This window comes from Passer domesticus, chromosome 11, assembly GCF_036417665.1.
Source record: "Passer domesticus isolate bPasDom1 chromosome 11, bPasDom1.hap1, whole genome shotgun sequence".
NCBI lineage: Eukaryota > Metazoa > Chordata > Aves > Passeriformes > Passeridae > Passer > Passer domesticus.
The window spans coordinates 235,701-263,651 of record NC_087484.1 but is presented as its reverse complement, the minus strand read 5'-3'; the positions used below and the strand labels follow the sequence as shown (position 1 = coordinate 263,651).

Sequence of the window (27,951 nt, the reverse complement as noted above, 5' to 3'; positions counted from 1 at the left end):
GACGGCCGAGCGCCCCGCGGCCGGGCATCGAGCAGCGGGCACCGGTCCCGGAGCCGGCCGCGGCCCCGCCCCGGCCCGGGCCCGCTCCCCCCGGCCGCGGGGGCGGCGCCGGCCGCGCCCCTCCTCCCCCCGCCCCCGGCGCGGCAGCGCAGGGCTGGGCTGGGCCGCGCCGCCGCCGCCGCAGCGCTCGGTCCGCTCCGCCGCCGCACCGCCGGGACCGCCGCCCGCCCCGCGCCCCCGGCCCGCCCGCCCGCTGCCCGCTCGCCCTCGCCCGCCGCCCCGCGATCATGGCCGGCTGGCAGAGCTACGTGGACAACCTGATGTGCGATGGCTGCTGCCAGGAGGCCGCCATTGTGGGCTACTGCGACGCCAAGTACGTCTGGGCAGCCACGGCCGGCGGCATCTTCCAGAGCATCACGGTGAGCGGGGCCGGCGGGAGCGCGGCCGGCGGGAGCGGGGCCGGGAGCGGGGCCCGCGGGCCGCGGCCGGGGGACGGGGGCACCTTGCGGGCGGGGGGCGCGGGCCCGGCCGCCCGCGCCGCCTTTTTGTGCGCGTCGGGAGCGGCGCGGGGCCGGTCCCGCGGGCGGGGGCGGCGGCCGGCCCAGGGCGGGGGGCGCGGGCGGCGGGCCCGGTGCGAGGCGGGCGGCGGAGGCAGACGGCTCGAACGCCGCCGCGCCGCCGGCTCCATGTTTTCTCCGCCAAGATGGCGCTCTGCCATTGATGCTCCCCCGCCCTGCCCGCCCGCGCCCCCGGCCCGCCCGGCTCCGCGGCCCCGCCGCCCGTAGAGAAGGGCCGAGCGCGGCCGCCGGCGCGGCTCCCCGGCCCCACGCGGCCCCGCCCCGGGCGCGGCGGGCCCGGTCCCGGCCGAGGCGGAGCGGGGCCGCCTGGGCCGCGGTCGGGGGGCCGGGCCCGCCGTGACGCTGCACTTTGCGGCCGCCGCGGTGCGGCCGGGCCCGCGCCGCGCCCCCGGGCCCGGGGCCCTTCCCCAGGGGAGGCCGAGGGGCCGCGGCGGCGGGAGCAGCCCGGGCCCCGCGGGCGGGCCGGAGCCGGGCTGATGCCGCGGGTGCGGGCAGGCCCCGCGCTGATCTCCCGGGACAGGTGCGGACAGAGTCCGCGCCGGCCCGGGGTCGGGCTCCGACAGACGCCCTGCGCCGCTGAACGGGCTCGGGCCCCGAATCGCCGAGGCAGAGGCTCCCCCGCGCGCAGCCACCGCGGAGCAGCGCAGACTGCGCCTAACAAAGCCCTGTGTTCTGGAGCACTTCCTGCGGGTAGCGAGGGGAAATCACGGCCTCGGCCTCTCCACACGAGACAGGACCGGTTCTAAATAGAAATTACGGCAATATACCCTTCCGTGCTAACTGTGAACTCTTTCCTTTGACAGCCAGGAGAAATAGATTTGATTGTAGGAAAAGACCGAGAGGGTTTCTTCACCAATGGTCTGACCCTTGGTGCAAAGAAGTGCTCTGTGATCAGAGATAGCCTGTATGTCGATGGTGACTGCACAATGGACATCAGGACAAAGAGTCAAGGTGGTGAGCCAACATATAATGTTGCTGTAGGCAGAGCTGGACGAGGTAAGCACTCTTTTCTCTACCTTCAAATAGTTAAATTAGGAATGTGACCCTAAGCATAGACTCCAGCTATTAGGAAAACCAAACTCCTGTATTTAATGGCTAATTTTGGGAAGTGATGCAAGGGAGTGGAAGCAGTGCTCTAGCTGAGTTCTGACTGAGAATTACACTCATCCCCATTCCCACCTGCATCCCAGCCCAGCACCAGACTGTGCAGTAGTTAACAGGTCAGTGACAAGCAGGAAAAAACAGGCTGCAGCTCCAAGCAGGCTTAGCTGGTGTTCCATCACTTCATACCTGAAGCTCGGGAGGGGTCTGTTAATGACATGCAGTGGCTGCAAGCTTTCTCATTGTAAATTGCTTGATGGAAGGTTTATTCTACAAAGTCGTGAATCTCATGTATGAGCTGCTCCTACTTAAAAAGTTCTACATTAACTCTTCTTGCACTTCCTATTGAGCCTGCTAAAGTCTGTCCAGGCAGAAAAAGCCTGTCCAGTTTGGTACCACTGAGAAATGTGCTTCATTCTCAGACACCCGCTCCTTGTGCTATTCACTTAACTTCCAGTAAAATCTATTGTGGGGCAGCCACTCATCTGGGATATGAAATACTGTCTGGAAGTGGTGTGCCTTATGTTGGGAACACCTGGGCTAGCATTTTTGGGCTGGCTGTGGAACAGGTTCATGAGTGACAAGACTTTTCGCTAATAGGTGTAAAACCAAAGGCAGAGCAGATGTCTGTAGGCTAAAACCCAGGGCAGGCATGCAGGAAGAGGGTTGGCAGCACTCAAGCAGAGTTCTGACTTGTGAAATGACAATGAGAACTGTCTTAAGCTTTTATGAGCAAATTGCTATGGAGATAGAAGCATAGAGTCATTAAGGTTGGAAAAGGCCTCCAAGATCATAGAGTCCAGCCCTTCTCCCAGTGCTGCCAGGGCCACCACTGACCCATGTCCTCAAGTGCCACAACCACATGGCTTTTAAATCCCTCCTGGGATGGGGACTCCGCCACTGCCCAGGGCAGCTGTGCCAGGGCTGCACAGCCCTTTTGGTGAAGAAGTTCTCCTAATATCCAACCTGAACCTTCCACGGTGCAAGCTGAGGCCCCAGTGTATGATCCCGTGTGGGTGGCCTGGCTGCAGCATTCCCAGCTTGGTGAGCAGTCCCTGGCCTGTGGCAGCCCAGTGCTCGTGAGCCTCCAGTGTTCCTTTCACCAGATAATCTGGGACACCTTGCTGGAATTGGGGGAGTGGGGAGAGCCTCAGTATGACAATTATCCCTGTGTTCTGTCTTATGTAAAAAGTGTAGTTTATAGTTGTGTTATTGCATGGAAAGTCTCAGCCCAGCTCACCCTTTGGGGTTTTTTACCAGCATCAGGGTAGTTACTCTGGTTCCAGATCATGGGAATTTTCCTTTGCCACTCTCCAGTCACGCTTGCACACACTGCACCCCTGGTCCACAGGGAGCTGCCAGGATTTCCTTGCTGGGTAGTGACTGATGGTGAGAGGCACTGTAATGCTTTTTTTGATAGCTGGTGGCATTTTTCTTAGCAGTGAACTCTTAAAAATTCCACAGTTAGATAAAATCCCTGAGGATAGGTTGTACTTTCTCCCAGCCCTGTCTACATCGTGTTTTAACAAAACTATTGAATTAGCTTAATACTCAAATACTAAATCTTGAATTTGAGGGTTTTTATTGCACTGCCTAAAATTTGCATTATTTCCATGTCTAACACACTCTTTTTAAAACTTTTTTTTCTTTTCTCTTTCAGTCTTGGTCTTTGTAATGGGCAAAGAAGGGGTCCATGGAGGCGGATTGAATAAGAAGGCATACTCAATGGCAAAATACTTGAGAGACTCTGGGTTCTAGTTGTTAGGCAGACTGTTAAGTATTAGGGGAAGATTGCTATTAAACTTTCCTGGCCGTGAGCTTTAAACCTTACATTCTGGAAACTTTACTAGCAATGCAGGGTGATGGGGTATGAACCTGTGTCTCCTTTGTATCCCTTTGTTGGTGGGGAAAGGTGTTATTTTTTTTTTTCCCTTTAATTCTTTTCATTTCTGTTTTGTTTCCTTGTGTACTCCAGCATTGGTTATAGTCATGGGAAAGGAAGGTGTCCATGGAGGGACACTCAACAAGAAAGCATATGAACTGGCTTTATACCTGAGGAGGTCTGATGTCTGAGCAGCCTCTCCCCATCCACCTAGCAGCTGCCTGCACCACCACCCGCTTGTGCTCAGTGCTACCAGACCGTAGATGGTAGTTTGTGTTTTTTATTTACCCATTTCCTACTGTCATAACTCCAGTTCCCCCTTGTTCATCTCTGTAACCACTGTAGGTAACCGAGCCCATCTGGCACCACCATGATGACGATATGCATGATAACTTGAAACTTGGGAGGGGAACATGCCAAGTGTAGGCTCTGCTTTGTTTTAGCAATTAGTGTGATATTGACAGCTAAACCAACTGAGATACTAAACAAGGTGCCGACTGTACAATCTAATTTGATCAATGCCTCTTCAGCACTTTGAGCAAGTCACAGCTCACTAGTCTTCCTTTCACAGAGCACGGTTGGGAGGAAAAAAGTGTGTGCATATCTTCATTTCTGTCCCTCTCTTTGTTTCTGTTTTTTAAACCCATGTGTTTGCTTACACTCATTTTTATAGTGCCTGGTTTGTTTAACCAATTTGCCACTCAAAAGCTATTAATGTCACACTAGTTTTGTCATTGCACTTCACTGTAGGCTTAAGTCTCTTACTTTTTCTTGATGTTGTCTGAAGGTTGTACTGCTTAACAAGTGCAATCACAAAACTATGAAAGGGTACAGATGTACTTCCTCCCATGACCTTAAACCACCATCCTAAGGACTCCCCAGACATTCCATCACTACAATAGCTCAGGCACTTTTTTTTTTTTTTTTTGCCAGCTCCTGTTCTGTAGTTGACTTGTGCAAGGCTGCCACTGTGGCCATTAGCTAGCCTGGTATAACCAGCTGGAGTGTGTCTGGTTTCAGTTTCTCATAGGACCAATTTTAATTTGCAGCTTGGGGGTCGGGGGGTGGGGGGTGGTGTTTTTGTTTTTTAATATGAAACTGCAATGTCATTGTGGAAAACTGCCACCTTCAGCTACCCTGGGAGCTCTGACTGACTTCAGTCTTTCTGCCAGATCACTCAGTGGTGCAGAGTTTGGCTGCTCTGAAGCCACTGTTTGGATGAAGGTCGGTGGTTTGTAAGCTAAACTGTCAAAATACCATTTCAAATTTAAAAATCTTCATCTGGCCTGTCACACCCTTGCTGCAGAAATGATGGAGTGAGCTGCCTTGTGCACGAGTCATCTGAAAATGTCTGTAACCAAACTCAGTTCAGGCATGGTTCTGACCTGTATGTCCATTGCAAGAACTGCAGAACTCTGTATACTAAAGAATAAATGGGAGATGGTAGTGGTTGGAATAACTGACTTGGCTGTCTTGTGATGAATTTTTTAATATGTATTCTGTGCCATACTATTGTTAAAAAAAAAAAAATGAACTGTTGCTATTGTGAGATGGATTTTAACTGACTCTGAGGGTTTCTTTTGACTGGCACTACCTTAGGGACATTCTAGTATTTGCTTCTATTGTTGGGCCTTGTGGATAATGTACAGATTTAAACAAATTCTTGTTGCTGATTTGTCCATTTCTTTCCCTGCACTTTGTTACATCTGGGATACAGTCTAACTCATCTGATTTAATATGCATTTCAAAAAATGCCATAACTATTAAAAACACCTTGTTTACAGACAGATGAAATAAATTTATTCCAACCAAACAAAATCAGACTGTTGGTAATTTTTCTGCCTCACACTAGGAAATCCTCTGAGGCCCTTCAGTGCATGGCTGGCCACACTAGCAGGAGGTCTAAGTACAGCTTTAGGTTTGGCAGGACAACAGTAGTATGATAATATAAGTAATGCCAAAAGCCAGGCAGTGTTTGGGACAGATCTTAAATTAGGAGATGATTTCTCATCTCTTAATTCCACGTTTATCCAGCTCTCTGGTGTGGGGTTCCCCTGCCCTCTGAATGCCCTAAACAAGCTGAAGGCAACTTCGCATCAGACGTGGCAAAGGAGTCTGTGGTGGCCTGCCCAGGTCAGTACAGCCAGGGTGGAAATGTGCTCCCCTCACCCAGAGAAGGGGCAGGTTTAAGGTCTCCATTACCTTAAAGGATTGCACCTGCATTTGTTCCTTCTGCCGAGAACTCCAAAATACACAGGCCCAAGGGGCTGCGATGGTGAACCCTGGAACTTGTGAGATGGGAGGACAGCTGAACCCAGATCATGGGAGGTGAATCTGCCTTTCTGGGCCCTCAAACTAGTCAGGTGCTTCTGTACAGGACCTGAAAACACCTTTGTTCTCCCCTCCTTCCCCCACACCTTCATCTCTGGTGTCAGCTGCACCTGCTCCTCCGCTTGGCACTAGACCTGGGTCTAACTGAAACCTTCCTATATATAGTGTTCATATTCTCTCACTGCCAAGCAGCTCTGTGTCTGAACTGGATCTCCCAGGGCCAAAGTTAGAGCAGACCAATATGCACAGAGCAAATTCCTGTTCAGTAGTAACTGGTACAGAGGATGCCAATCTGCTTCCCTCATAAAACACATGTGAAGCTGTGCTCAGCGTCTGAACACAAAGTTGTACTCACCTTCTGACAGCAGAACCTTGTTTCTACCTAGTTAGGAGGAATGAGAATATATTCCCAGACCTGCTTCTATGGTAAGGCCAGAGTGGATGGAACTGACTACAGCAGCACCCCAAAGGCAGAGCAGCTGCTGGCAGCACACACCAGGTACTTACCACATTCCTTAGTGTGACCTTGTGCCTTTCTGATCAATTCCCCTCTCTTGAGGTGTATGTCACCTGTATAGTTCTGCTTGGTTAAGAATTAGATGTTCAGATTACTTTTTCAAATGCATTTGCTGGTGAATTTTCCTAGCATAACTGTCTGCAACTGATTGCAGGTACTAGAATTACATAAGAGCATATTAAAAAGTTTAGGTCAATTCGTGGTTCTGGAACTTCAGATTTTGGGGACCGCTCCTGGAATACAATAGTGAATAATCATATGCACTCACAGCGACAGCAGGGGCCTATTTTAAGAAAAATCTTTCAGTGTAGTAATTACATTTTCAGAAACCATTTTCCCATTTGGACTCACCTAGACATATGCATGCTGAAGAGGAATTTTGCCTTGTGAAAATATACCACTACACTGACTGTCATTACCCCATGGCTGCTGGCAGCAGTGGTTTGGAGATGAATCATCCTTTCGTTATTATCCTTTTGCTGTGCCTCATTGTACAAAATAAACTTTCCCTGCTCTCAGCCAGGCCCAGAAAACAGATCTGCACTGCAGGGTATGTGGCTGCATAGAGTGCAAGGCCAGAAACCACATCTGGGACCACCTCACCTGCCATCGCTTGTTCAGGGTTCTAGCACTGGGCTGTGCTTCTGCAGGCGCTGCCAGCTGGGTAGGAATTGTTCAGAGCACTCTGGTCCTCCTTCACACTCCCCCAGGCAAACTACAGACTCTGGCCAGTCCAAACTCCTCAAGCTAGAAGTGAAAAAAAATGAAGGTTTTCTGCTCAGACCCTTGCACATAGCACTGGTCAGTGCAACCCCTTGTACTTGATTCACGGCATGATGCAGGAAACATCTGCTCGGGTTCCCAACAGTTCCACGTTACACATCTTCAAAAGCACTTCACCCTCAGTAATGGAGGCGAGTACTCAAGGTCTCAAGTGATGCAAAAGTTCAATAAAGTCCTTTTGATATTTAAAGTGGAAAACATGTTTATTAACATTCTTTCAAGCTTTCCTTAGTCAAGGCCATATAAAAAAAATCTCCATTTGAGTATATGCATGGTTTTACTTTCTACATAGTTACAGAGGTATTATATAGAATCTACCTTTTTTGTGATACACTGGTAAGTACTGAGTTCTGTGAGATTGGTGTAAGCACTTGTTTTCAAATCAGGTATTTGAAAAGAACAATTTTTTATATACAGTTTAGCAGACTAATGCAGCATAAAATGCTCTTAGTAAGAGGTATATGAGCCCAGGATCAATATAATACTTACCCTAAATTTCTTTTTCTATGTGGAACAAAACCTCTGTCTCTGTTATCTCCCAAGTCCCACCTCCTCACTGGAAACCAGACAACGAAGTAGTAGCAAGGAGGGATAATAATGTGCTTATGGCAGACCTGACCTTGTGAATTGCTCAAAACTAAACATATATTCTAAGTTTCCTCATCCTGGGAATTGCTCAATGGAACTGCTTAAACTCAGCTACCATGGCAAACTCCAAAGGACTATTTGGAATCACTGCGTTGAGATAAAAGTGGAATTTCTTCTGCTTTGTTTTAACATACCAGCACATAGAATATTGATCTGTTCTACTTCTTCCTTTCAGCAGTGGTGACAATTTTTAGGAAAACTATACAAACATGCAAATACAGTTTTTGTTGGGCCTAAGGGGTAACACATATCTACATATAATAAATATTGCTCTCAGGATGACCCAGTTGTAGCTACAAAATGGAAATAAAAGTACTTCCAGAGAAATCCCATTTCAACAGGAGACATTCAGAGTCTTTGTGATATTTCAATTGATATAAACTATTAACATTATTCATTAGCATTGTGAAGTCCAGTTTAACTGTTGGTTTTGAGAAGACAGAATGTGTCACTGAATACCTGAATCAAAAGTAAATCTACCTGTAATGATTTAACCAGAGTACTACTACATGAACTGCTGCTCCTATCAAAGAAACCAAATGGATTACAGATTAAAAGAGATTCCCTACGCAAAGGTTTCTAAATAGCCTTAAGAATCCTTTTGTTCATACACCTATGGGTCATTAGTAGTCTCAGACAGTGTTTGCCACTCTGTACTCCCTGTCCTCACTGGGCTGCAGCTGAACCACTACACTTTCTTCATTCATCCCATTTTCCGCATCACTGCTATCAACGTTGTCATTGTCATCCTCCTCATACTCCGAGGACTCGGTCATGTTCTGATGGGAATGGGACTCGGACAGAGCCCCGAAGGACTGTGTGCTGACCGAGGCCAAAGGCCTGAGCAGAGGAGTGTTCTCAGACACTTCATTCTCCTCTTGGCTGCTGTCTGTCTCCGAGTCAGAGTCCCCCTGGGAAGGGACCACTTTCTGCTTACACACAGGACAGGTTTTTTTTGTTTTTGTCAGCCACGGGTCCACACACTTGCAGTGATATGCTGTTAGAAAACAAAATACAAGGACATCATTATAATAGTGAAAAGGACAGGGAAACCTGGTAAACCATTTCTGTTCAGTGACACAGGAGAATTTTACAATGTAACTCACACAGAGAATTTTATTGCCAAATTTGTTGGCACATAGTCTGTACAAAACACCTGATGGCTTAGGGTCTGAGTCACATGGGTATATGCAATGAATACCTGTGTTTTCTACTGAGTGAATGAGGAGCAGCAGTACAACAGGCCACATCTGATGACAAACCTTAAAGCTTTTTGAGCAATTCCATCCACTTTGCAGCAGGCATGTCCACCATCATCATCCCCACATCATCCCCTCACCTCCACATCAACATGTATCACAGCACCTCATTATTTATGACATCACATTGTGGATCTTAAATTAGGTCTGCAGTTGGCACTGCAACTAGGCTGGCTGTGTTTAAAAAAAAAGTATTTGTCTTACTTATGGTATTAAAAATTCAGCTCTTCTTGGTAAGAGAGACTTCTACTTGGCAAAGAGCTTGTATTTAAATGAGCCAGCAATGCCATGTCTAGTACCTGGTCAAGCACACTGGAAACACATTCTACAGATGAGCTGATGGTGGGGGTTGGTGATGTTCAAATTAAGTTACCTCTGCTGTCCCCCACTTGGAGAGATGCCATGAACCTGTTCTTTCTCTTCTAAGAAATCTTTGTTTATCAGCCTAGTTTGAAACCTCAGTTTTATGACTGAGGTTCTAAAAAGCTCAGCCTGTCACCTGCTGTGCTGGCTGTGTATAGAAAGCTGTAACGCGTCTGCAGTGGGCTGGACTCGAGAAAGACTGTCACAGGGAAAAATTTTACTAACTGACTTCCAAGTGCAGTCAGGCAGTGGAGTGCATGGCTGCAGACTCAGGACAGACCCATCCCTTCAGCTGCACCTCTAAGTCACCAAGAGCTCCATTAAGTTTTGTGGTTTATTTGTCTTGGGGAAAGTGAAGGCCTAATTATTTAAATGTAAAAGTATTATAATAAATGTGGGTATTCAGGGGACAGCATCAAGCCCTGATTTTCTTTCACGTGTATATCCAAGGAAAATGCAAAGTGGGAATGCTAGCTTTTTAGCTTTTAAAACGAGAAAGCAAGCTTTCACTTCTGTCACTTTGTACATTCATTCTTGCATATTAGCAAAATGGAATTTTATAAATCACTTGCTAAACATACGCGCTGTAGGTTTTGGACAGTGTTTTGGAAAGCTGTTTTAATCTAAATTCAAACCTAAAATACAGTTGCTTACCATGAGAGCACGGAAGGATCCTGAGCTTGTCTCCATCCTCATATTCATCCAGACAGATGGCACACACATCATATTCATCTCCTACAGCATGTAATTGAGAATTAGTTTGACTTTAAAGGACTTGCAGCAGACCCACCTGACACACACAAGGGCTCGGGAACTTTCATGCAATTTCTGAACCATTTTTTTTAAAGCAATGTTTGAATGCTCAGCCATAGCCTGCTCTGCTCCCATTAAAGAAGTGTTAGAACTCCTCTATTTCAGTGAGAACAGGGTCCAGCCAAATATTTTGTATGCTTTTACTCAAAACTCTTTATTTCAAATGTACTCAAAATTGTCTCTGAAACTTAATACCCCTCTGATTTACAAGGTTTTTGGAGGTAAAAGCAGTATGGTCCAGTGAGTTAGACAAAGAATGATCCACTTGCCTTTCTTAAACTTATGTACAGGAAGTTTCTTAAGCTGATCCTTCCTAAGCCGATTCCTTCTTGCTCTGTGTCTGTCCTGAACAAATTTTGTTATCTGGAAACACACAAGATAACATGAACAGTTAGTTACACCAATAAAAGAACAATAAAAGTTTTGATTTATAAAGCTTTGCAGTAAGTTGATCGAAAGAGAACCCCAGCTAACACAGAATAACTTCTTTCCTTGCCTGAACACAAGGATGAAGCCAAACAAGCCTAAAGTATGTTCTCCATGAACATGGCACCTGGAACTGAGAGTACACAAGGGTTTTTTTGAGAGGAAAGAGAAACAAAAAGGTATGTACCCTACATAAAATAATGGCCATTGCTGCAATCCTCTACTGAGGCCTGTGAAAAGCAGGAAGCATACTGCAGAGCAAAACACAATTCAGTAAGTTTGAACAGTTTGCCTTACAGATTCACATTATTACAGCTCTTCTACAGGATTATTCCCACATTCATCAGAACTGTTTCCATATTAGCTAAAAGAGTAGGTTGAAGAGTAAAGGGTTTACTTTGAATTATCGTTACATGTTATACTATGCCATACTAAGATAACTCAGTAAAAAAAAAACAACTAAATACAAAGCTCTCCAAATAAGTATAATAAATATTCTGTTTCCATTTTATTAGTAGTCCCAAGTGCTATTTCTGTTCAATTTCTAAATTCAGCACCTGTGATATGACATTTTTTTCAAATATGATGACAAGCAAAATAATGAACAAAGGATATTTGAATCTGAACTGTTCATTCCGGCTTTTTCACCACAGCTAAACAATAAGCTGCATGCACAAACTGCAATTTTTCTTCTGTAATTCAGATCCTTAGTGACACTCAGTCTCACGTAAATCTCCTAGTTGAAAACAAGATTGTCTCAAAGAAGCAGGGACAGAATGAGGATCAAATCCAACCTGGAAGCTCCCTGGGATCAATTTCACCGCACCAATTAATTGTCCAGTGCTCTAGTCTGTTGAGCTGTCTCTGTGAAGACCTCTCTATATGCAAGGCAATCAGTATCTCTTAGTTTAGTATCCTTGGCAAATTTACTCACTGTGTATTCAATTCCTCTGTCCAGGTTGCTGACAGCAACACAGCAGAGAACTGGCCATGAAGCTGAACCCTGATGAGCACCACTGCAGCCCAACCACCAGCCAGGTGTTACCCCTATGCTGCAACTCCCTGAGCCTGACCTTTCCCACAGTTCACTCGCTGTCCTGTGTACACAATTAGCTTTCATGGGATGGTTTTGTACAGAAGGACACTGTAAAAGACAGTAGCAAAAACTCTGCTAAAAAAAATTTCATCTTTAGGTGATCATTCTGCTTTGTTTTCAGAGAGCTGCTGCAATGGCAATTGTGCCAAACATGCCCAGGATTGTCAATGAAATATGTATCTTCCAGTGCAAAAAATACTAATGCAGAAAAATATTTTAAGAAAGTGTTTATACCACAGTTGATGCATTACTTTTTATTAGAAGGTAAAATAATAAATTTGGCACAGATTACAAAAAATGGGATGCTGAGTATCCCAAAATATGTAGCTATGCTACTTTCCCACTTCAAGGAGAGATGTCCCAGCTGAAAACCCCTACAGGCAATGCATGTGCTGAGATCAGTGCTCTGTGCTCACACACTCATAGCTACACCTAAGTCCAGTACAAAACAGTGAGCACCCTGGAGCAGTGGGACTAATGATTATTAAGTTTGGTAAGGCAGGATATGCTCTTGGTGTACAAGAGCACAAGGACAGTCACTCTGTATGGGGCCAAAACACAAGCCCCATAACCTGTGGAGTTAAGAGTGGCAGTGAGGACAATTGCTAGAAGCAGTTACACACTAGGGAGAACATCCAAAAGGATCCTGATATCCCTTTGACAAGATCCTGCACCTGTCTGTTTTATTGATAAACTAAATGATTACATGTAAGCATGGCACAGATATGTGCAGTACACACAGCTTCACTCTTCCTTTACTGTATACCGTCCTTACCATACCATACTTACCATAAATATGACGATGAGAATAAGACAGATCCCTACTATTATTAGGAAAGGGATTAAGTAGTACTCCAAAGGAAGACTGAACTCTGGGATTAACACAACGTGGCCACTGTAGGGAGGGAGAGATAACACCTTCTAAATTAATGAGAACTTAATGAACAAGTTGAGGAATAATTACAATTAAAAAAAAAAGTAAAAAGATTGTCACACAAGACACACTACAGGAACTCTACCTGTGCACAACAACATAGAAAATTCAGTCCCTACACAATGTAAAGATAATTAAATAAAATGATAAAACACTTTCTTAGAACATTTTTTGTGTTAAAACTATTTACTGACCTCAGTCAAACCTAGAGAAACCAGGAAAACCTCATAGCTGTTTTGACAGAATGAAAAAAAATATAACATGACTATCAAAAGATACAGTGAAATTATTCTTATTTACCAAAGTATTACAGGTTTCTCTCAGCCACAAGACTTCACCTGAAACACCTGTAACCTCTGTCATCACAGCATCCTACTTTAAAGCCATAAATATTCAAAAGAGACAACGATCTAATGCAAGGAGTAACACAGCCACACGAGTCAACCTACCCTTTTTCGTAAGTAAATTCCTCTTTAAGAGAATTAGCTGATGTCTCACCAATAAAGACAGAAGGAATGTCAATCTTCTTTAAAACCTCAACTGTATAAAAAAACAGGTGGAAAATAAAACTATTATTACATGGACAATCTATGGGTACTCAAGATGCAAGACCTGGACATTATGAGACTATCACAACAGGAAGACATTTTAACACAGTGACATCCAGACCAATGCACATGCATGTTAAGCTTTACTTCATATAAGTACTATTACTTTTCCTACACAATTTCTAGGGAATTTATGGCAGGTAGAGAAATTGAAATTCCTAATGGAATAAGGGGAGCCTAAAACCAAAATATGTTGACAAAACAGGATCATAATTTTAACTAGAATACCATTCTTCACTCGGTGATTCAAGCAAGTCACATAGCTCCATTTATTTCCAGAATTTCTGACAACTTACATGATTTTGTGAACAGGTTCTATAAGTTTTAATTAATCTGTCTTCCCTCCTTTTCACCCCAAACACAAATAAACATACTGGAAACAACTGTGGCTAGATAAGGTCAAAAAGAAGAAAGAAGAAAATTAACAAGTATTTCAGTCTCAAGAAACTGGATGAACTGTTGTGTTCTCTGTCTACCACTGAAGGCAGTAATAAATGCAAAACTTATTGAAAGAAAAATCACATATTCTAGAAAACCTTCTCCTCAGCTTCACATTATATTGATTTTTCCCCCTAATACTTCACATTTAAGGCTCAAAGTAACCCGAGTTCAGTCCATCTCAAAGCAGTCAGGTTGCTCAAGGCAAAAGCACATGTGGCTGAATGTCAGCTCACTCTATGAGGTCTGTGTTTGTTGTGGACTTGTTCTACATTTTGGTTATTCAGTGAAACCTGAAAATAAGATTCACGTGGGTTGAGAATTCATTAAACCCACTTTCACATAACTGTCCAGGCTACTCAGCTGCCATGCAGTTTGTCAAAGTTCACTCCTAGTTTACTCAATGGCATTTCCACTGGAAAATAATTTATTTTCCTCTTATTTATTGTCTTCTTGTTCCATATTGAACAGGTTGAAAATTGAACAAAATAAAGAAATGCCACAAAGAAAGCAGTAACTGCACTAGAAACACAAAGCACATACCACAGAACAAACCTAGCTTTCTGACTAGATTTCAAGATGTTCTAAATATATCCACTTCATGAAGGTTAAAATTGGAACAGCTAACACAAGAAACAAATAGTAAATGGTTCACTGGTCTCTAAATACTCTCTTTCCAACTGAAAATTAGTGCATGTGATATGCTAGAATCCATTTGCCCAGAGGAACAGGAAGATGCACCCAACAGTGCAACAACAAACTGGAACGACTATCACAGATGAACTTCATGATCTACAGTCCTTTCCAACCTAAATGATTCTATGATTCTAAATACTAAAATATCCTATTATAAAGTTTGATTTCCTTCCAAATGTGCGTTTTCTACTTTTCCACTTAACTAACAACTCATCAGCTATTTTCCACATAAGTAATATAAATCTAGCCCAGAACACTTGAACTAAAATTTGAAGGAAAACCAAAAGAAATGTTGAGAGAAGGCACAAGTCAATGTATTGGTTCTTATGAAAAAATCTCCTGTTATTATATCTTAAAAGCAGGAGGATTTATCTGGGTTTTTTGTTTAGTTAGGTTTTGATATTTGCTCGTTTGTGGTGGTGGTTTTGTTGTTGATGTTTTTGTGGTGTTTTTGGTGGTGCTGCTGTTTCCAGTGGGTGAAATGATATTCAAACAGGAGAGAAGAAGTGATACCTGTACTTACTGTCGTTGGATCCCATGCTTATGAGGTCATCAGAATCAACATTGTGAACTATAGCTGCCTTGTATCCAGCTCTCTGGGCATTTAAGACCTGTAAGCCACACAAAATGCTTACTTTGATAATCAGAAGTAGAGAGAGGACTTTTAAGTTTTGTTAAAATATGCATTCTGTCAGTCAAGCAGCTGATAGGTAATCTAACTCACATCTCAGCACACATGCCACTTTCTAGCAGAAACTTTAAGACAAAATGCTGTGCTACGCATCCAGTATATAATGCAATATTGGAAGGATATTAACAACATACTAAAGATGTAGATTTGCTGGGCGCAGGCTATGCAGATACCTCTGCTGACCTTAGAAGTGCTGACTCACTTGCTACTTTGTTCTCTGTCTAACAAGAAATTAGTAGAAACCCCCTTTTCTATTAGTATTACACAAAATAAGAAAGTAACCAAAAATTCTTACATACAGACCTAATGCAATATAAACCTTAAAGGACTGACTATGGAAATCCCTCAACGGCAATGCAGGAATCTCTCAAATTCAGACCCCTTCCTTTAACCATGTCTCCAGAAGCAATACTGTCCTGTCAGTGTATGGACAACAATTAGAAGACAAAGCGGACGTGAAAAAAAAAGGCCAGTAGCCATTTGCCCCCTTTCTTTTCCCACTGAGCCATATGCACACACAGTGGCAGGACTCCCAGGACAGACTACATGCCACTCCCAAGTCTGAAGTGAAGGCAGATTACACGCAGTGAACCTGCCTCTGCAGGTGGAGTCTACAGTATAGGCATAATTTATACGGTTCGATCACCACATAACTGAACCCACCACACAGCAGCAAAAACAAACACAGCTGAATCTCCTTTCCGTTCACAAAACTCAACAAACTGAAGAGCCCTGTTTTCCTTAAGACATCCTTAGCTGCCTCATTGTATCAGATTAATTTTGAAGAAAACCATAGTCAAACACAAATCATTCTAATTTAGCATTTTTAAAATCACTGAAGATTAAGGGTTGGAAGGGACCTGAAAAATCAAGTGGCTGGAGCATGTCCAGAGAAGGGAATAGAGCTGGGGAAGGATCTAAAACACAAGGAATGGCTGAGGGAGCTTGGGGGCTCAGCCTGGAGAAAAGGAGGTTCACGGGTGACCTTCTCACTCTCTATAACTCAGCTCCCACAGGAGAGCTGTAACTCCTCTCACAGGAGAGGTCAGCCAGGTGGGAGTAGGGCTCTTGTCCCAGGCAACCATCAGTAAGACAAGGGGACATAGTCTAAAGCTGTGCCAGGGAAGTTCAGGTTGGACATCAGGAAGAATTTCTTCACAGAAAGGGTAATAAAACATTGGTGGTGGAGTCTCCATCCCTGGAGGTGTTTAACAAAAGACTGGGCATGGCACTCAGTGCTCTGGTGTAGGTGACATAATGGTGTTTAGTCACAGGTAAGTCATTGGTTGGACTCACATTGGTGAGCTCTGGTTTATCTGTCTGGAGACAATAATAAAATTCTCCCTCCCCTCCATATCCATATCTATTCCATGTTACCTATACAAATTTTTCTGAAGCACCAATAAACTCTTTGAAACAGAGGGCGGGGGAAACAAAATCTTACCTTGACATCAAAGTTGCACTCCAGCCTTCGGATTAACACAATAAAAGCACCAGAGGAGTTATCTCTCAGTGGAGGTGGGGCTATAGGCTCACATGCATTCTCTGGTTTGGAATTTATTAGAAATCCCTAGAAAACAGGAGCAGAAAAAGAAGTTTCATTTCTTTTTAAGAAAAGGGTCAGTAGTGAAGTATATAGAAAGAAAATGGCTCATTTGCATACAATAGCTAAAAAAATTCTTATTTTCAGCTCAGTCCTACATCATAGTAAGATTTCTGCTACATATTATACATATATATGCCCTGACTATGTATTTTGATTAATCAGAATTTTTATGACTGTAAAGAATCAGAAAGTTTAGAAGAAAATGCAATTTTTTAAACCAATCATACTCAGATTCTGCAGTGTAATTCAAGAAAAAAGAAGACAGCATATACTACATTAACATAGTGTAACTATGGTTCTAGGACATATGGAAACTAACAAGGGAACCACAAATACAACAGCCTAAGAAGCACTAACACAAACTCAGCACTCGCCAACTAACAAGAACACAAGCAAAGTTTTATCTTTGGGCTTCATCCATGACCCCAGCACTGACCTAGCACACAAAACAGGTGGTTTGCTATGGTAAGCAACGATCGCTCAATAAGCTACAGCTGAAAGCTTCAAGAAGTAGGAAACTATGGCAATTTCAACTTTGAGTTGTTTTTATGTGGCTGAGATGGTGGCCTTCTGCCAGCAGTCAACAGCCACTTACTATAGAATCTGACAAATAGTTTTTTACAACTTGCATTACTAACAAATCTTAATCACAAACTCTGAAAGAGTATACCATTTTCATTCTATTGTAACAAATAGCATAGCATTTTAAAAAAGTAATTAAAATCAAGACACAGAGCTGTCTAACAGTTAAAAAGGTCAGAATCAAAGCTCCTTATATCTATTTCTGGTGTATTAAATTGGCTCACTACTTGGGTCACTTAATCACCCTCTGACTCCCAATATAGTCAGTAAACAACTACACAGCTTTAACATACCTTCTCCCCATGATAACACTCACTGAACATGGAAATGAAGCCTGCTTGAGGGGAATTGCAGAGAAATTCCTGAGTTACAGGAATTCTTGCAATACTTTATTACCCTTTGGGATTAAATGGGCAACACGGAATTAAAGAGTGATCTACCCTTTCACCTTATCACCAGCTTTTTTTTTTTTTTTTTTGCATAGGGGTTACTCTCAACACTGCAACATTAACAATGCTGCAGAGGCAGTTTTTGGGGCCATACAGGCTTACAGACAACAGAAGAAACAAAAACAACTCCCTGCCCACATGGACTATTCACGGTCTCCATGTGGTGTACATGATGCAAATTCCCTTTCTCCAGAATTTGGAAGGTGGTCTGCCTAAATTTTTGTTTAAGAATTCTAACCTGTAAAAGCATACACATCTCAGTCATAAACCCTCATACATTATTCAAAGGGGACAGCAAGACAAACCACTGCCACATGACTGATTCCATATAGCCACTTCCACAGCAAAAAAAATTAAGGAAGCCTGAACTTGCCACACACCCTAAATTGCCTAGACAGCCAGGCACAATCTCCTTTCTCATGGACAACAAGTGTTTCAATTGCCTGAGTGGAACAGAAAATACATTTTATCCAAAATGAACAAACTTACTGACACTGACTTGTACAAACATGACTCTAAAGAAAACAACGGTTCCTGTCACTGCAGAGTACCTCAGGTCAGGCAGCCGGAGAGAGGGAGCCTGCCCCTTGATATGAACTCAATACAGCACACCAAAATGCATAATCTCAGCAACAAACTACCTCAGAGAATGTGAAGACTAAAACTGAACTGGATATTCATCTCACTTTTAAGTACTTTTCTAAGCAACAGAACTATGACACCAGTTCACAGCATTAACATCACCACAGAAAATTTATTTTAAAATAATTTTGTTTCTACCTCCTCTATCTTATATTACAGAGATAGAAGTTATGAATAAAAGCCTCCACACCACTTACTACTGTCACCAGTATGCCTGGACAGCTACTATCACAACAGAAGCCAGAAAGAGCAGAATGTACCTTATCACTGCTGTCTAAGAAAGATGCACTTATTTAACGTTTCACAATTCCTTCACATTTTACTTTCAACTTCATCTCTTCTGTTAATTTCACTCAGTCCACCTACACATCTTCCTGTGTTCCAGCTGAGTGTACTGACCACACTAAAGACATGAAAAGTAATTATCCTGCTGTACAAAACATTCTTGCTGCTGTATTTCAGAAGACATTGGGTCTTCAGAATTTCTAATCCAGCACAAAATAATGATACAGCCTAACCTGTACTCCCATGGCCATATCCATCTTGGACAGTTTTTGTATATTAATCGTTTTGTATGAAGTCAATATAGTTTTTCCCTTTCCAGTTCCACGAACATTTGCAAACATTTACATCTTACTTTTGTCTTCTCTAATACTAGGTGACTTTTACAATTCCATATGGTGTAATATTTATTTGTTTTTCCATGTCAATGAAAATGAGATTAAGAAAATGTAAAAAAAATTAAAAGTCACCTGCATATTTTCTGCTAATTCAATAGATTTGCCTTCTCTTGGTATTATTACAACCAGTTTTCAAGTCATGGCCCAGCATCCCTACCCCAACATGATTCCATTTCAAGAAGCAAGACACTCTAACAGATAAGTAACAAAAATGTATATGTCTATCTGCATTTTTCCCAATTATTGATACAAAGTAAAATAAAAGAGCATGAGTGTAACCAATGCCTTAAGGGGCACTGGAAGAATGAGGGGACCTGCTTACCTGCTACGGGGTGTGGATTGCAATTGAAATGAAAGCATGTAAGGAGAGGGCGCAGGATCAATCACATCCCTGCCCTGGACCCCAGCGCTGGGCACAGCACACAGACACCACAGCAGAGCTGCAGGCCCTGAGCCCTTCGGTTGCTTGAGCAACACAACAACAGTAGCAAACAGAACACAGCTGTAACTGCCCAAAAACCTGAGCTACAGTTGCATTATACAGCATAATGAATCTGCGCCACACGCAAGGAACCTTCACAGCGTGAAGGGGCTTCCCAATGCAGGACTGTAGGGAGACAATGAATCTTCCAAATAGGATTTTCAAAAAATTGTATCAGCACAAAACTCAGTGTTTCTTCTTCTGATTCCAGTGCAAGGTAACTGACATCATGTATCAGTACTGCCATCAAGACATAGAAAACAGTGGTCTAACTTCTTAGTAAGATTTCCATTCTTTACCTATTTTTAATATATTTGATAAAAATTCCAGCAAAATCTCCTTAAGTAGACAAACATTACCAAAATTCTCTTCTTTGCAAAAGAATCTGCCTTTTCACAGGCAACATCAGATCCTTTGCACATTTGTTTTGTTTGAGCAGTTGATTAATAATTTCTGTCTTTATTTTTCCTTGGTACTACATTCCTTTAATTTTTATCTTTTTTGGCTTACAGAGGAAATGCTCAGCAAATGCAGTTCTCTTTAAATATACTCAACATTCAAATTCAATCTAGCACTTCCCAATCAAATCTGCCATTACCTCGAATCCTTTGTGCCTTGCATTGAGTGCCAAAAAGGATTGTGGGGGTTTCACCCCACCCAGCCCTCAAGCCCCCACCCGCAGGATCAGGGAGGGAATTGGAAGGGTAGGAGCTAAAGAACTTGTGGGTTGAGATAGACAGTGTAATAAGAAAAGCAAAAGCCACACACACGCGCCAAGGAAAATAAAGAATGAATTCACTTCCTCCATGGGCAGCAGGTGTTGCAGGGCCCCATCACACACAACAGTGCCTTGGGAAGACAAACACCATACTCCAAAGTCCTTTCTCTTCCTTGCCCCCACTTCATACACTGAGCATGATGTCACACACTCTGGAGTACCCCTTTGATCATTTTGGGTCCTTGTCCTGGCTGTGTCTTCTCCCAGCCTGCCATGCACTCCCAGCTTCCTCACCAGCGTGGCAGCAGGAGGAAGCAAAAGGCCTTGGCTATGCTGGCACTGCCCAGCAATAGCAAAATCACCTCTGTATAATCAACCCTGTCTGTGTTCAGCACAAATCCAAAACACAGCTCCATACCAGACACTGGAAGGAAATAAACACTAGCCCAGCTTAAACCAGCATGATATATATATATTATTTTTTTACCTTCAAGCCTTCTGCTGGCAGTCTGTAGCCAAATCTAGCAGGTAGATCATCAAATGTCTGGGTTCCATTTTCAAGGTTATACTAAGAAAAATAAATTTTTTAAAAAATTAGGTTTGCAACAAGACAAATAGTTAACAAGTATAAACAGAACTAAACATCACTGTCTATTTTTTTAGATTATAATATTCATCAGAGATAGAACATCTTGTGACCACGTCAATGAAATCACAAAACTGCTTATTCCACCTGTCTTCTACTCACATGTTAACATCATTCTTTTCTTAACTAGCTGTCAAAACAAGAAAGTAATAGGTATTTTGTTGAACTATTTATATGGTAAATCTTTAAATTCAAACACTATCATATGTGCACAACAGAAACTACAAACAAACCAAACAAGCAAAAATCTGGAGTTGGGACATTTGGATGTGGAGTTTTCTTTGGATGGTAGTGGTGGGTGTTTTGCCCTGCATTCACCTGTGTACAGGGAAAGAAAGCTTTTAAGAGTTGCTTTACTGTAGACAAAGAATAGCCTCCATATGCCATCCCTTCCCAATTCCCTGCTATACATTCAGATTAGTAGCTGAAAAGTATCTCTACAGTTTTGTTTTATAATAACTATGAGTTTTAATTTTAAAATAGAGGAATACTGTAAAAGACCCTAAATGTGTGCAACCTTTGTTTGCCCTTTCTTAGTTCATCTTCTCTGGCTGTATAACATGCCTGACCAACACAGAATTCAAACAGAAAAAAAGTACTGTATACATACATCATATTTTTTAATTTAATAAAGTTTCCTGCAAAAGTTGTGAACTCTGCAATTAACAGACTTGAATATGCATCAGTTGTTTTATTAAATGGTTTAGTGAATCAGATGATATTCATCATATCATCCAGCTGTCACACAGAACAGCCAAGTAAGGATCGTGTTTGCTTCAGAGGGATGTTTCCTACCTGCCAGCCTCGGACAGGGGAGCTCAAACTACAGTTCAGAGCAAAACACAGCCATGATTTATCTGAAGTCTTCTAAAGGAGCAACATTTGGAAAGAGCTTTCTTCCCATAGACTTTGAGGGGAAAGAGGTAGGAATGCAGCCAAATTTCAAGGAAGCTTCTTTATTCTATGTAACCAATGTGACCCACACAATTTCTCCTCCCGACCTTCCAGCCAAGAGAGCACCAGTGACCACCTGCCATTCACCTTCTTCAAAACATCCTGAGCTCGGGCTAATGTCAGTTTGCCCTTGAATCACTTGACAAGCCCCAGCTTAAGCCAGGAGTTCGACACAAGCCTATTTCTTCTTACCCCTTTAAAAAAAAAATAATCAATCCTGTCTCACATGCACATAACACCACTTTACACAAAAATGATCCTTTGAGGCTGCAACTATATGAGAACACAGACCTAAACCACCACTAAACTTAAAGGGAAAATAAGAACTTCTTTCCTTGGTAGGAACCCAAAACTTTGGCCAGAGTTTTGCTAACAAATAGTTACTCATTAAATGGTGAAATCTCTCAAGACTGTAAGTGATCTGTATACCAGCAATTCCACATAACACAATGCAAACATTCCCTCTTCTGAGCATCTTTTAAGCATTCCACTGGCTCCTTTGTATAGCAGTTTAGTATTGAGTTACTCTCTTAATTTCTTACTTCAAGATATTCTCAGAATTAATCTGCAACTTCCAAATATCCAAGAGTAAAAGACACTTCATTTTTATACGGTATTGTTTTAGAATACTACACACAAAGATTAAATAGGAAAAAAACCAACTACATTTCCAAAGTGCCCTATTTTTCTTTTTTTGAGATTGGGGTGGGTTGTTTGTTTTCTTTTAATTAACTTTTCTAAGAGAGGAAGAAGCAAGAATGAGTTAGGTTTTTATGAAAAGAGGAAGCTCAGGCTTGGTGACAGAGAAAAGAGGGGAAATGGGAAATGTGTTTACAGTAAAAAGTTTAAAATTTCACAATAAAATGGTGATGTCAGTGCCATAATAAAGTGATTATCTATCTGCATTGTTTCTTTTTTTTTTTCCAAAAAGCATTTACAGAATAGTAACAACCTGAAAATCTAAATACCATACTTTAGTATTCAGCACCCCCACTTTATCATAAACTTTAAAGTCTTATTTTAAAATTGGTCTCCAAGAGTTCATCAGTCTGTTCTCCAAAAATGATATGACATTAACAACTCTTCTCCATATCACTGGAACAAGCAACAGGCTACAGTAATTAGGTTTAATTATTTCACTAGCTTAAGCTCTATCCTACAAAGACATTTATAATTTCCTCCTTAAAATGTCACAGTATGTCAAACTGATAATAAACAGCACAGCGACAGCTTTTACCACTGATCTATGCTCATTATACTGTTTATTATTTTCCTTAATGACAGCAGACATTTTCAGCTATTTAGAAATTTTATCTAGGTGTAAGATACACAAAACCCCCTACTGACAAGGCCTCCAACCCACACAAATAAATTATACTAGCCATAGAATATTACTTAAATCCAGTAGCCCTAGAAAATGGCACCCATCACCAATATTTAAACTGCTGTTTAAACTGAAGAATGGAATTAACAGGGTTAGAACATGCTCCAGGACATCTGGTCAGAGTGGAACTTTGTAAATGACCAAGGGAATTAGGTGTTTTCACTGTCATAGTACCTGAATACCTACCACGTGTAAACTCATTTGAAAATGTACAATTTATTGAAGTAAATTGTTAAGGCAGTTCTATTCCAAGCAATCTGCTATAGTATTTATTGTATTAACTGATTTATTAATAGAATAATTGAAGAGATTATTCAATTTCATATATATTCCATCCACGTAGAAAAATATTATTATACTTACTGCTAAAATATCTGCCTCCACAGGTAAAAGATTCAGGAAGGCAAACAACTGCACAGTCACAATAGTGTATATCTGAGTGGCAGACAACATCAGCATTCCTATTGATAACAGCATATTTTATTCAATACCTGCAAGAAAAGAATCAGAGTCAAGGCACATAGCAAATACTTTCCTGTGTCATTTTACAGGACTCTTGGTTACTTAAAACTATTCTGCTAAGGAAGCATGCAAAATGTTATTCAATATATACCTTTGAGAAACAAGTAATCTTAAAGTTATAGGATTATTTTAGAAGTTATATGATTATTTCAGAAGCTCCTTTTGCTAGAAGTATGTCCCTCCATGGGAGTGACAGCATGCATAAACAACAAAAATGGTAAGAGCAAGACTTCAAACCCCTTGGGCACCACAAAGCAATGCAAAGGGTACAAAGGGATGATCATTCACGTTACATTAATCATCCTTAGACACTTCATTTTGAACTTCCCTTCTAGCACAAACCCAAATCAGCAAAATTCCTGACATATCTCAAATAATTCCACTAAAAGTACAGATTCCAAAAATACACTTGCAAAAGCAATGTGATACCAACTTGAAGGAACTTGAGATTTCTCTCAGGTTTAGCTACAACATCACTGTGGGCAAGCAACCTCTTAAGAATACAGAAAGCACAAAGCATCTTATTCCCTTTATAAAAGCTCATACCTAAACATAAGCAAGTTAGAAAACCCAACATTCAGAATTTAAATATACACGATCCAGTACACCTCATACTCATGAGTACAAAACAAGCACCAATGAAGGGCTACATTCAGCAGGAAATGTAACCACTTTCACTCCTGAATGAGAATTGTGGGGTCCACAGATGTCTAAATCTCTCTAGAGATTCTTCCAGTCTCAAAGTAAAAAATTGCTGGAAATAAATAGTCGCAACACAAAACAATGGGTCCATTTCTGGGTCCAATAATTAAAATAATTAACAGACAAGTTCCAAAAGTGGACAGTATGCACTTAATGTAATTATTTGAATATCTGGATTTCCTCTAACTTCTTTTACTAGAGTAATTAATAAAGTACTTCACAAAAAATTCCATTAGGTCATCCAAAATGCTAGTTGAAACCCTCCAGACTGTGGCTTCTTATACAAATGGTTTCATGTGAATTTGTTTTCATTTGACTGTAGATATTTTTTCTGAAAACTGTCTGTTGACTTAACTGAGAAATTACAGCCAACATCACTACTTTATTTTTCAGAATCAAGAGAAAACTAAGAATTCCTGTCATTCTGACCTACCTTTCTTGGGTTTTTCAAGCAAAAAGCATTGTCCCATGATGTGAGGCTCTCAACATTAATTAAAGCACATACCAGAGAGGTGGACTTGATTTAAGCTAACATGAAGATAATTAGAATTTATTATTAGTATTTGGAGGAAACAGCTGATACTGATACTTTCAATTGCAGTATTGAAAGTTTTGTCACTCTGTTCTCCAAAACTGCTATGACATTAACAACTCTTAATGTTGTTAATTAAACATGATTCCAGCTTGGTCAGAAACAGACATACAATGCTTTGTGAAATTTTCAACTGGTTCACAGAAATGAAGTTACACTCACAGGAAAGAAATACTAGTGAGTTATAAAACTAATGAACTTTAATTACTAAATTAAGATTCACCACCTTCTCTCATCAGCCCGCCCTAAGTAAGAGTGAAAGAGTGAAACTGGAAGGATAAAAGAATCATTGTTTCAAACATACAGCTATTTTTACTACGACAAAAACAACAATACACTTGAAGCTACTAGAGCACTTTAACCAACACAGTAAAACCAGCACAGAGAAAAGCACTAAAAGAGTATTAACCAAGGTTAGAAAACACAAGAATTCAAGTGGTCCTTGCACACAAAATGCATATGCAGTGCACTCTTCCCCGTCAAAGTTACATGCACACAAATTCTTCTGTGCTCAGGATCAGTGGCCTCAGATGCAAGCCAAAAAGCCTTACAACTCCTGAAATTCCATGGCTTTTGGAAAGCATGCCCCTCTCAGCTGAGGGAGGCAGCTCAGAGCACACAGAAATGCAGGTGCGTGGAAAAGGGCTGTACTGCAAACCAAACAAAACAAGTTAAACCTGACTCTGCGGTAACCTTCCACACTTCACACCTGATTTACCAGTGTGTCCTTAAGGACAACAAAGCTGTCCTTAAACAACTTTGAGTATTTCTTTCCACTCTCCATGCTAAAAACCGAACTGTGCCTGAGGTGCTGCATCCCTCTGTCATGGGTCTGAAATGAGGAGGGGAAAATGTGGGGTGTGCTGGACCAGCACAGCTATGAGCAGCAAAACACCCCTGGAGCAAGCACACTGAGCACGTATAAGGGAGAGGCCACAAAGGCAATACACAACCCGACACACAGACAAGAACTTTCATAGCTTTCGGCAAAAATTCACAGGTCAGGCTTCACAAACTATACCTAAAGAAGAAATTTTCAAATATTTGTATCTCAACCAACTCAAAATGTGTTTCAGAGCGTAATACAACACCAAGCAATTCCACGTTCACATGGTTATGTTCACATTTCAACTCGCTCAACAGAACAACCTTTGCCTCCCACTTCTGACAAAAACCCAAACTTGTAAATAATTTGTATGAAACAAACTTAAATTCTATTCTTTTAAAGCCAAATGTGATTGGAAATCTTACAGCAATCAGAAAAAAAATACAAACATACAGAAACTTTGTAACAAATTCCAAATATTTTGGTAGATTGGGCTGCACCCTCCAAAATTTCATAAGCAGAGGATTAACAAAAACTAGACAGCTAATAACAGTAATTGTCATTCACGTCCCCTAATCTCCCCATGTCTGAATTCTTGCATTTTGATGCCATCGCATCATTACTGACACAAATCTCCACCTCAGACCTATCACAAAACTGGACACTGACGCACGCGAATAAGAGCAGCAATCACACCTGTTAAGATGCAGGAACAATTCCTCCCAATTTTAACGTTTTTACCAAGAACTTGGCTTTCAGCCAGTCAGACCCCACGCTTCTCATCATCCTGCAAGCCCAGCCAGCAGCTCCAGGCAGCCCCAAGAACCAAATACCCGGCAGAGCCGGGCCGAGCTCCCACCGCGCCAAGAGCCGCGCTCGGGGAGCGCTCCAGCGGCCTCCGCTCCGCTCTGCTCATCTCCCTCCCGCGGCTCCCAGCAGTCCCGGCACCGCGGCCGCTGCAGCCGCGCTCGGCCCCGGCCGGGCCCGAGCCGCCCACGGAACCGGGCCCCGCCTCGCCGCTCCCAGGGCGGAGGCGAATAAGCACTGCGCAACGGAGCACCAGGCCCGTAGGTGCCCCGCCGCCGCACGGTCAGAGGGCCCGGGGAGCCCGGCGGCCGCGCCCCAATGCTCACCTGCGGCCCGGGGGACCCGCCCCGCGCTCACCTGCGGCCCGCGGTCCCCGGGCGGCCTAGGCCGACGCCATGGCGCGTTCCGTGCGATCGGCGCCCGCGCCGGAAGTCCCGCCTGCCGCCGCGCGGTCGCGGGCGGTGGCCCGGGACAGCCCATTGGCTACGCGGGCTGTCACTCAGCTGCGGAGGGGCGGGTCTGGTCCCGCCGGGGGCGTGGCTCCGCAGAGGCTCCCGCCCCGCCGCCAGGGGGCGCGCGGCGCCACCGGAACCAAAGCGGGGCCGCCGGGAGCGGCTGGGGACAGCTGGGGGACAGCTGGGGACAGCTGGGGATAGCTGGGGACAGCTGGGGATAGCTGGGGACAGCTGGGGAACGGCTGTGGATAGCTGGGGATAGCTGGGGGGACAGCTGGGGGATAGCTGGGGGATAGCTGGGGACAGCTGGGGACAGCTGGGGACAGCTGGGGACAGCTGGGGGACAGCTGGGGACAGCTGGGGAACGGCTGTGGATAGCTGGGGATAGCTGGGGGGACAGCTGGGGGATAGCTGGGGGATAGCTGGGGACAGCTGGGGACAGCTGGGGACAGCTGGGGACAGCTGGGGGATAGCTGGGGAGCGGCTGGGGACAGCTGGGGATAGCTGGGGACAGCTGGGGGATAGCTGGGGGATAGCTGGGGACAGCTGGGGACAGCTGGGGATAGCTGGGGGATAGCTGGGGAACGGCTGGGGATAGCTGGGGATAGCTGGGGGGACAGCTGGGGGATAGCTGGGGGATAGCTGGGGACAGCTGGGGACAGCTGGGGACAGCTGGGGATAGCGGGGGGACAGCTGGGGACAGCGGGGGGACAGCTGGGGAACGGCTGGGGACAGCTGGGG

At 43.4% G+C, this 27,951-nt stretch overlaps 2 protein-coding genes and 1 long non-coding RNA gene across 5 annotated transcripts; 2 read left to right on the top strand and 1 right to left on the bottom strand.

Annotated features, from left to right (window-relative positions):
* Positions 1–285: 285 nt before the first annotated feature.
* PFN2 (profilin 2) lies at positions 286–5,379 on the top strand. Its single transcript, XM_064384980.1, has 3 exons — positions 286–419; positions 1,382–1,574; positions 3,340–5,379. The coding sequence occupies exons 1-3, from the start codon at positions 288–290 to the stop codon at positions 3,435–3,437; spliced, it is 423 nt and encodes a 140-aa protein (XP_064241050.1). The 5' UTR covers positions 286–287; the 3' UTR covers positions 3,438–5,379.
* Positions 5,380–7,376: 1,997 nt separating this feature from the next.
* RNF13 (ring finger protein 13) lies at positions 7,377–27,221 on the bottom strand. Of its 3 annotated transcripts, none has more exons than XM_064384975.1 (10): positions 27,113–27,221; positions 23,670–23,797; positions 20,810–20,890; positions 16,609–16,734; positions 14,997–15,084; positions 13,181–13,271; positions 12,587–12,692; positions 10,545–10,638; positions 10,117–10,197; positions 7,377–8,837 (listed from the first exon to the last, which is right to left on the bottom strand). In XM_064384975.1, the coding sequence occupies exons 2-10, from the start codon at positions 23,781–23,783 to the stop codon at positions 8,473–8,475; spliced, it is 1,146 nt and encodes a 381-aa protein (XP_064241045.1). In that variant the 5' UTR covers positions 23,784–23,797; positions 27,113–27,221; the 3' UTR covers positions 7,377–8,472. The 3 variants fall into 3 exon arrangements, with proteins under 3 accessions (XP_064241045.1, XP_064241044.1, XP_064241046.1); XM_064384974.1 differs by having other exon boundaries at positions 27,082–27,217; XM_064384976.1 differs by lacking the exon at positions 27,113–27,221 and adding an exon at positions 26,645–26,831.
* On the top strand, positions 9,235–12,023 carry LOC135278473 (uncharacterized). Its single transcript, XR_010345979.1, has 3 exons — positions 9,235–9,332; positions 10,783–10,880; positions 11,660–12,023. It is a non-coding gene; the product is annotated as an uncharacterized LOC135278473 (long non-coding RNA).
* Positions 27,222–27,951: the final 730 nt, after the last annotated feature.